The sequence below is a fragment of the Pyxicephalus adspersus genome, chromosome 11 (assembly GCF_032062135.1).
Source record: "Pyxicephalus adspersus chromosome 11, UCB_Pads_2.0, whole genome shotgun sequence".
NCBI classification, from domain to species: domain Eukaryota; kingdom Metazoa; phylum Chordata; class Amphibia; order Anura; family Pyxicephalidae; genus Pyxicephalus; species Pyxicephalus adspersus.
The window spans coordinates 32,758,913-32,768,635 of NC_092868.1; the positions used below are offsets into that span (position 1 = coordinate 32,758,913).

General features: G+C 39.4%; 1 protein-coding gene across 2 annotated transcripts in view; it reads left to right on the top strand.

Annotated features, from left to right (window-relative positions):
* The first annotated feature begins 631 nt into the window (after positions 1 to 631).
* ALG9 (ALG9 alpha-1,2-mannosyltransferase) overlaps positions 632 to 9,723 on the top strand; it is a 77,347-nt gene continuing 68,255 nt past the window's right edge. For both annotated transcript variants that reach the window (XM_072425493.1, XM_072425494.1), the window contains exons 1-7: positions 632 to 788; positions 2,277 to 2,415; positions 4,012 to 4,146; positions 5,818 to 5,888; positions 7,709 to 7,797; positions 8,706 to 8,841; positions 9,385 to 9,472. In XM_072425493.1, coding sequence (XP_072281594.1) covers positions 682 to 788; positions 2,277 to 2,415; positions 4,012 to 4,146; positions 5,818 to 5,888; positions 7,709 to 7,797; positions 8,706 to 8,841; positions 9,385 to 9,472 — 765 coding nt within the window. In that variant the 5' untranslated portion in view covers positions 632 to 681. The remainder of the gene's footprint in view (positions 789 to 2,276; positions 2,416 to 4,011; positions 4,147 to 5,817; positions 5,889 to 7,708; positions 7,798 to 8,705; positions 8,842 to 9,384; positions 9,473 to 9,723) is intronic.

A 9,723-nucleotide genomic window follows, 5' to 3' on the forward strand; every position in this document is an offset into this window, starting at 1 on the left:
CTGGTCCAGGAAACAACAAATAGCAAATTACTTTTAAGAAATCCATTCCAGGTTTGCTGGATCACCCAGCTTCACTGATGAAAGTGTAAACTCTCCAGCCTTGGAGAGCTTTAATAAATCAGTCCCAATGTCTGAAAACCTGAGCTAATACTACTGAAGGCAAATGCCTAAAGAAAAAAACAGGATAAAAAAACCCATTTGTTCCAATGATAACCATTTCCGAGGGGGTTGCTAAATCTGGAATACAGCCGTAATAATTTTTTTTATAATGCTTATCATCAATTACCAGTCATAGGCTCAGGATGTGTACATGGCATGTGATTTGTTTTACTAATTAATGTATAATAACCCTTAGTGCCATATATTTGTATGTAATAAACAATTCACAAAGATCACACAGATTGGCTGAGGTATTAATTAGGCAACATAAAAAGATGGAAATTGGAGGCTTTCTATATTTAAAATTCAACCTAATTCACTAAAAAGGCACCCCACTTAATTCCAGTACTTTTTAGATATTAGGTGTAAAACCAGTTCTGCAAGACGCAATCCTGGTTTATTACACGTCAGAGAAAACCCCGAACACACGCATGCGCAGTTCTGCCAGGAAGAAAAATGGTGGCCGGCTGTTTAGAGGGGATTTCTTTCTCCCGGAAGTGAGTTCTATTGCCCACAACAGTGATGGCGTCAAGGGGGGCTCGTCAGCGGAGCAAAGGAACCGGTGGTGAAAGGGATGATATTAGCGGAAAGCAGAGAGAAGAAAGTCGGGTGGCAGAACACAGAGCCGAGTGAGGGCTGCACTTTATATGACACGCATGCTTTCTATGAAAATGGCAGCTGTAATACAAAGTACAGAGAGAGTACTAATGTGTCTGTACACAGCTGCTGGGTTTCCTGATATGAATTGGGGGTGTTTGGGGTGAATACAAATCAGGGCAGCAAAATATAAGGTGTGGGGGTTTGTAGTTTTTACCTAGCCTTGGAAACACTGTCATCCCATCCTTCCATTCATTTGTATCAGTCAATGAAACCTTCTATAACACTGATCATAAAAGTTATTTTTATTTTAAATCTGCAATTTTCATTAAAAACAAATCTGCTGATCCTTCCCTAAATTTCAGGCCCTTCCATATTGTGGTGACTATTGGTTGTGTTGTCACTGTGCCCAGATGGGGACCACAGCAGTGCCAACACAGTACACGGGCATGGGTCACAGCTGCCTCTATCAGGATATCAGTATTTCATTAATAATTATAAAATTTGGGTTTGTTCAGACTGCCAACAAGAACAGCCGCAGCTTCCCGGTCGCCCGCACCACTGCACTGGTGAATGAAATGTATTTGGCTGCGTTCTAGCGTTCAATTTTGTTGCTGGAAATTATCTTTTGGAAAGAGGGACAGATGAATGAGAGCTGTACACACAGCGCTATTCTGTTTTATGGAGAAGAGAGGGGGACAAGAGATGGGGAGAACGAGTGAGCGGCTCCACGCTGTGCTCACCTCCCTTGACTTGTACAGTGGTCGTTCACTGTCGGTAGTTCCTGTGGACTGTCTGAGATCGGGTGACAATCATCTGATGTCTGCATAGCCTTACTCGCTTCCACTTCCCATTTATTTACTTTGAGATGCAGTGTATATGTAGCATCTCACCAACGGGCATAGTTTGGAGATGCGAGGAAGTGGGAACTGCACAGCAATCTCACTACCAGTCTGCCTGAGCCCATACAAGATCTGTCCCTATAATAAGTACTGTCTGTAATAAAACAAAGACAATACTTGGTGTTTTGCCAGGTACAATGGTTAGGAGTAGGTTGTGCCAATGTGACCTGTGGCATTTGTTCTTCTTGACCAATGTATACGGTAACACAAGATCTACATTTTATACCCAGGACCTCACCATCTATATGGAAATATAATAAATATATGTCCTGTCTACAATTATAATACATGGGTGGATTCAGGAATCCTTCAACAAATGCTGAGTATTCCAAAACTCCCTATAGTGCAGGAGAGTCGTCTTATAGGATTTGGAACGCTCAGTGTTTTCAGGATCTCATCATAAGGACGTTGCCCTCCCCTTCTCTGATATGAAAGCCAACTTTTCCCAATTGCTGCTTATTAACAGCTCAATTGTTTGGCATAGCAACCACTTATCTATATCCTTCCCTATGCTTGTGAAAATACCTTTGGATGGACTTATTAATAATTTATTCTTTTCAGAAAATGAAGCAAATTACAAATTATTGGGTTGTTATATAGTTGTTTTTTTTTTTCTAGGTCCACATGCAGCAAAGCAGGCCAGGTGTGGGCACCGGAAGGAGCGACAGCATTTAAATGTCTGATATCTGCCAGGTTTTGTGCAGCTCTTCTCAGCAATATCTCAGATTGTGATGAAACGTTCAATTACTGGGAACCTGTGAGTATACATAATAAAGGTTTGGGCTACTTTTCTTATAGCTACTTTCCAATTTAAAAGGTAAATTCTAGGTTGTTTTGAGTTGTATTCAACCAGTGCAGTGTTCTACCCAGCCCCTTTTAGCCGGGCGCACCACCCAGCACTTTTCAGTAACTATTCGGCTGTTTTTTGGTGGTTACTACAGAGTTGGATCAGTCTACAAAGGCTGCCACCCGGCTTAAAAAATTTGAACACTGCAGTGCCAGAACCACCACATGACGCTGAGAGTGTTTCAAAGCAGTGGTTGCCAACCTTTTTGGTCCAGCGGACCACTAAAATTACTGGCTGCTGACCGTGCATGCGCGGGGAGCCGGGTGTCGCTCACTGTGTTGCATGATGGCATAACCCTGCCCTCTTTCACATCAGATCTGAGCCTGCGATGGGGCAGTGGGCAGGTTGTGTCCAGGGACAGGGCCCGCCCACTTTCCTGAGCCTTGGATTTGTACAAGGGTCATCGTCTGCGGCTCTGGCCGGTTTGCCCCGCCAGCGGGGTCCTTCTTCTGACCCTGCTCGGGGGTGTACCAGCCAGAGCCGGGGACCACCAAAATATTCTTGTGGACCACCGGTTGGTGACCGCTGTTTTAAAGGATAAGGATATTCATCCTTTGTTTCTCTTCTGCGACATTTTTTTGTAAAATAAACGATTTACTTGAGCAGTGGTGTGGATTTACATGTCAACACAGTTCTCCGGTCTTGTTCTCAGTTTGGATTTGTGATCCTTGATGCCTTTGGCATCCCATGTGGCTGAACCGTTCTCTCACAGTGTGGAAGCACCTGCAGCCGTGCTTTGCTTGGCCGCAGCTAGGCTATTATTGGTGCAGCTTTCATGGCCGGGTCCGCTATCTTCCATCATTATTTTATTCAGCTGTGACGAGGTGTAATATGGGGGGCTCCCTGTCAAGTGGTAATTCTCTAGACACTTTTAATGAATTAAATAACTTTTGGCTGCATTTAGTCTGAAGTGTTTTTTCTTCTACGAAACGTGTCACTTTCTATTCCAGAGTCACGTTTCACCTTTACCATCTATTGATTTAAAAGAGAACCTGGTGTCTAGGTATTTCTCAGCAACTTTGCAGCCAGAATGTAAAGTTGTCATTTGTTACTACTATGTTGCAAGTTGACAGTACATAGTGCTGTTAAAGTTTTTTTTATCTCGCTTTATATAAAAACTTTTACAAATATACAATTTGAAATTTACTGTTTTTTCCCTCTATCAATAGTAATAATATAATCTATAAATGCTATCAATATACTTACTAGCCTTATAATACCTCATAAGGGTAACTCTTTTTTTATATTTGTTTTTTTGTAAAATATATACGTATGTAGATGAACATATCTTGCTCATCGGGATCTTCATTCTGTGGCCTGTCCAAAACTGCACAGTTTCTGTTTGGAATCTTGGATTTTGCACATTATGGTACCCAGTTATTTACTGCAAGCTTTACTTATGTCAATGGAAAAGCTTTTTAAAAAAAAATCTTGCAAATCCTGCTAATTGAGACATGGGGCAGTTCTTCTTTTCATTAACTTTTGTTTTTTCTTACATTTATGAAGACTCACTACCTCGTTTATGGCAAAGGATTTCAAACATGGGAATATTCTCCAGCTTATGCTATACGTTCTTATGCCTACCTGTGGTTACATGCATTACCAGCTTGGTTCCATGCAAACATTCTTCAGACAAACAAAGTAAGTTGATATTGGTTTTTTAAAGGTTTAAATAGTTTACCAGCTGTGTTTGATGATGCATTAATTCTAGAATTGCTACCTTTCTATTGTTCTTCCCAGCCCCTTTTAGCCGGGTGCACCACCCGGCACTTTTTAGTAACCACCTGTCTTTTGGGTGGTTACTGAAGAGTTGGGTTACAATAAAGGGGCTGCCACCCACCTACAATTCCTTCCCACCTGTCTAAAAAATTTTCTGGGTTCAACACTGCTTCCCATACTGGTGATAAAAATATTAATAATTTATTTTTTACCCAGAACCTTTTAGGGGATAGGACGTTTAACATCCTGTGATGTCATCACAAGGTATCCTTTGTACCAGTTAATGTGAGCAGCCAGTGGGAGGGGTCAGCAGGGAACAGAAAGGACATAGGGCATTTATGTGGGCAGATATATGAACAGTGACAGGTGGCAAGTAAGATTGTAACATCAGTAGTGCTTTACCATTGCAGGTGCAATTTAGGTGCTGTTGGAATCCAGTTAGATGATTGGCCAGGAACAATTCTGCGGTGATCACATGGGAACAGAGAATTCCCCTGTCATTGCTGCTCATTTGTTATCAGCATTTAAATTAAGCTAGATTATTATAAAACAAGTCTCTCTACCATTACAGTTATGTCATGGGCAGGAGTGCAGAGGACCATACAGATGGTGACATGGCAGTTAAGACCGCACGGTCATCCTCACAATTATTCATAGCAAGTAACCTATGCATGACTCAAACAGTAAAGATTAACAAGGTGATCAGCACCCCAGATATCTAATTGGGCTGTGCTGTTTTGGTGGGTTTAGTAAATTTCAAGTTCTATCTAACATGGGAAAGATTCTTGTGAACTTGTAAACAGACAGAGAACCGTCGATTATCCACTGCAGACTTCCTTATTTTAAAGTGCTTTATTTCTAGAACTTTTCCTAGGTGACTTCCCAAAACAAAAACAATATGTTTTTGATACAGAACTGCTGGTTTGTTAACTGCTAATGGGTAATAAGGCCAGCCAGTCCTTCATTATTATTTTATTAGCATGCAACCCCCTGCACATCAAAAGCTTTGGAAGCAGGATTTCAGAAAAAAAAAATATTGTAGCAGGCTTAAATTTGATTGGTTGCTGTGTTGTCAGATGCTTCCTGGTATCCTAACATTTTTTACTTATTATGAAGTGAAAAGTGGAAGTAAATCTACTTCTGGTACTTAGCATTCTGCCATAATATGCATTATGCTTAGCACATTTGTACATTATGGCACATCTACTTGCCAGGGATCTCCCTGCCAGCTCTGTGATTGCTGCAATGTCCCACGTCACTCTTTTGTGACCACTGTCATGCTGGCCTGGTCTTCTTCTGGGTCTGAAATCTTCAGCTATCTTTCTTGGCCAAGTGGGGATAACTTGGCTCCTGTGCATTCGCAATGAGGCTATTTCATCTCAGCATGATAATGCGCTGAGCCTGTACTGAGCCACGTACCCAAACAAATTTAGTCCAACAGATGGCTGGAAAGATCTCGGGCAGAAGAAACGTAATAGTCTGTGAAGTTTGCTTCTGTGGTTGTATTTCAGTATAACATTGTTCTGAATCACTTTTATTATGCTGTAAATTGTATTATAAATGTGTTTTACTTTCTGTTATTTCTTTCTGCAGGTTCTGGTGTTTTACTTCATACGATGTTTTTTAGCGTTTATTAGTTGTGTGTGTGAACTTTATTTCTACAAGTAAGTGTCTTATAATAATATTATATTAGACTATATTAATATATACTATATTATATTAAACTTTATGAAAGTTTTGCATAACATGACATACCTAAAATTTCAATACTTTCCTACGCACATACACACAGGTCTTACAGTTAGGTCCATAAATATTTGGACAGAGACAACTTTTTCTAATTTTGGTTCTATACATTACCAGAATTAATTTTAAATGAAACAACTCGTGCAGTTGAACTGCAGACTTTCAGCTTTAATTCAGTGGGTTGAACAAAAAGATTGCATAAAAATGTGAGGAACTAAAGCCTTTTTTTAACACAATCACTTCATTTCAGGGGCTCAAAAGTAATTGGACAAATTAAAAAGCTGAAAAAAAAAATGTTCATTTCTAATACTTGGTTGAAAACCCTTTGCTGGCAATGACAGCCAGTGGACATCACTCATAGACATCACCAGATGCTGGGTTTTCTTCCTTTTTAATGCTCTGCCAGGCTTTTACTGCAGCGGCTTTCACTTTTTATTTCAGTTGCTGTTTGTTTGTGGGCCAAAGTTTAGTCTTCAACAAGTGAAATGCATGCTCAATTGGGTTCAGATCAGGTGACTGACTTGGCCATTCAAGAATATTCCACTTCTTTGCTTTTATAAATACCTGGGTTGCTTTGGCTGTATGTTTTGGGTCATTGTCCATCTGTATTATGAAACGCCTCCCAATCAATGACTGCATTTAGCTGGATTTGAGCAGACAGTATGTCTCTGAACACCTCAGAAGTCATTCGGCTGCTTCTGTCCTGTGTCACATCATGGATAAACACTAGTGTCCCAGTGCCACAGGCAGCCATGCACGCCCAAGCCATCACACTGCCTCCGCCATGTTTTACAGATGATGTGGTATGCTTTGGATCATGAGCTGTTCCACGCCTTCTCCATACTTTTTTCTTGCCATCATTCTGGTAAAGGTTGATCTTGGTTTCATCTGTCCAAAGAATGTTTTTTTCCAAAACTGCAGGCTTTTTTAGATGTTTTTGACAAAGTCCAATCTATCCTTTCTATTCTTGAGGCTTATGAGTGGGTTGCACCTTGCAGTGCACCCTCTGTATTTACTTTCATGCAGTCTTCTCTTTATGGTAGACTTGGATATCGATACGCCTACTTCCTGGAGAGTGTTGTGCACTTGGTTGGCTGTTGTAAAAGTGTTTCTCTTCACCATGGAAATGATTCAAATCAACTCCAGGCCTTTTATTTGCTTGATTGATAATGACATAACAAAGGATTTGCCCACACCAGCCCATGAAATAGCCTTTGAGTCAATTGTCCAATTACTTTTAAGCCCCTGAAATGAAGTGATTGTGTAAAAAAAGGCTTTAGTTCCTCACATTTTTATGCAATCTTTTTGTTCAACCCACGGAATTAAGGCTGAAAGTCTGCAGTTCAACTGCATCTAAGTTGTTTCATTTTAAATTAATTTTGGTAATGTACAGAACCAAATTAGGAAAAAGTTGTCTCTGTCCAAATATTTATGGACCTAACTGTATGTATAATTTTTAATGATAAGCTTTATTGTGGTTCTTTTGCATAATATGGCCCACTAAAGTACCCTAGTTTAGCACTGTGCCAACTGTAATTTTCTTTCACAGCTCTGTAGCAGGTTCAATATCTTTGGCAGTCTTTTTTGATTTAGTTAAAAAAGATGAGTTGCTCAGTGTTATATGAGTTATAGAAGAAACTTCTATAACAAAAACAATATGAAAACATTATTGTGTTGAGTTTTATTTCTTAGAAATTTTAGGATATGCTGTAGCAGCTAACTTACTTTTTTTTTCTAGGGCTGTATGTAAGAAGTTTGGGCTCCATGTTGGGCGACTGATGTTGGCTTTCCTCGTCCTCAGCACAGGAATGTTTTCTGCATCTGCTGGTAGGTGTAATGTAGTTGGACGACTGGAACTCCTCATTATAATCTGTTAAGGGACAGTGTGCAGATCCTTATTGCTTAGTTCAGTTATAACAAGAAAAAAAGGAAATGCCAGTTTATCTAATGATCATAGGTTAGCTCAAGGAAGAGTGCACATTACTGATTACTTCACGTATGAGACATAAGGATTTGTTTTTAGGAGCAATACCATCAATGCCATAGAATTCAGGGCTCTTGTAAAACATAAAAATCCTCTTTAAAAGGTTAACCTTAGGGGTATATTTATAAAGCAGCAAATCTGACACCATCAAAACATTCCCTGGTGCAGAATCCATGTTTTTAATGACCAGAGAATGTTTCAGGGAATGTCAGATTTTCTGCTAAATAAATAGACCTTCTAATGTTGTCACTTTTCTACATAGAAAGATTACCATATCGTTAAGTAAAAAAGTATAGACTGATGATTTGTGTATGTTTCTCCTTATCATACATACCTTCTGAAATTACTGATCATTAGACATGCGGGGCCCTTTAATTGTGGGTTCATTTTTGGTGCAATGACATGTGTTGTGTCAAACAAGTCAATTTTTTTTGCATTGGCATGTGTCTTCCTTTTTGTCCAGTTGCAAGACAACATGTGCTTTTTAGATATTCAATGCAGTGCAGAGGGCCAGGTGTGCTTGAGTGCGTATTAACATTGGGTTGTCTTGGGTTGTAAAATAGGCCTGAATGAGTAATACAATGTGAGTGACGATTTCACAGGCAGACAATTTTTTTTCCAGGAAAAAAATTCCAATTATCCCTTATAGCTAGGTCATAAGTTTAAATACACGTCACAGTATTGAATAATATTTATTGTAACATGTCGATTTTGTCTACAAGTGATAATAATCAGTTGTTTTTTTTACCAGCTTATCTGCCCAGTACTTTCTGTATGTATACAACAATAATAGCCATGACGGGCTGGTATATGGAGAAGATCTCAGTGGCAGTGCTTGGTGTGGCTGCTGGAGCTATTTGGGGCTGGCCATTTAGTGCTGTTCTTGGGTAAGAGGCAATCAGAACAAACTGTTTTTTATCAAAGCTTTGTATAAGGAATTGATCACATTGATCTTTAAAATTGAACTCCTTTCATTTTAGGCATTACGTCATCATCAATCTAGACTCCACTAATGCATTTCACATTTAGGGTAAATGCATTAGAGGAGGAGGTTGTGGAAAAGGCAAGCTTGATTAAAATCATGTAACATGTAACATGTATCATGTAATAATCATTTAGGTAGAATTTAGGAACAAGCTCTGTGTGAAACTTTTGAATAATAATCCATTTTATTTTTTTTTATTATTTAAAGGGGATCGTCTCCACTAACCTGATGTTAATAGTATTTCTGCATTGATAACAACGTTTCATTGGGGCATTGAAATTCATTATCATGAATTATTATATTTAGGCAATTTTCCAATCTCTTATCGCTTACATTTTTTTTAACCGATTGTCAATTATTTTATGAATTTTGAGAGTAAGGGGGGACATTGCTAGGAGACACATCATTGTTCAAAGTAATTTAATATATACCATTTGTTTTTAAGGTTTCCCATTGCCTTTGACTTCCTGTTTCTGAAGCAAAAATGGAAGAGTTTTATCAATTGGTGTGTGATTGCACTAATATTATTTCTGGTAAGTCTAGTATTGTATATACACTTTGTTCTTTGTCTTTTTCTGGGATCTTTGGTCACAGGAACATTGCCTGTTGCTAAACACATTGACCTCCAGGTAGAAATAACTGTTCTACTATTAACCCCCTAAGGGGTGTTCCCGAGTGTGACTCGGGGCCGGAAAAATTGCAAAAAGCGGTAATCCCGAGTCACACTCGGGGTACCTTTGGGGGTCCCCCTTACCTGATCCCCGCGGTCCAGCGGCGATCGCAG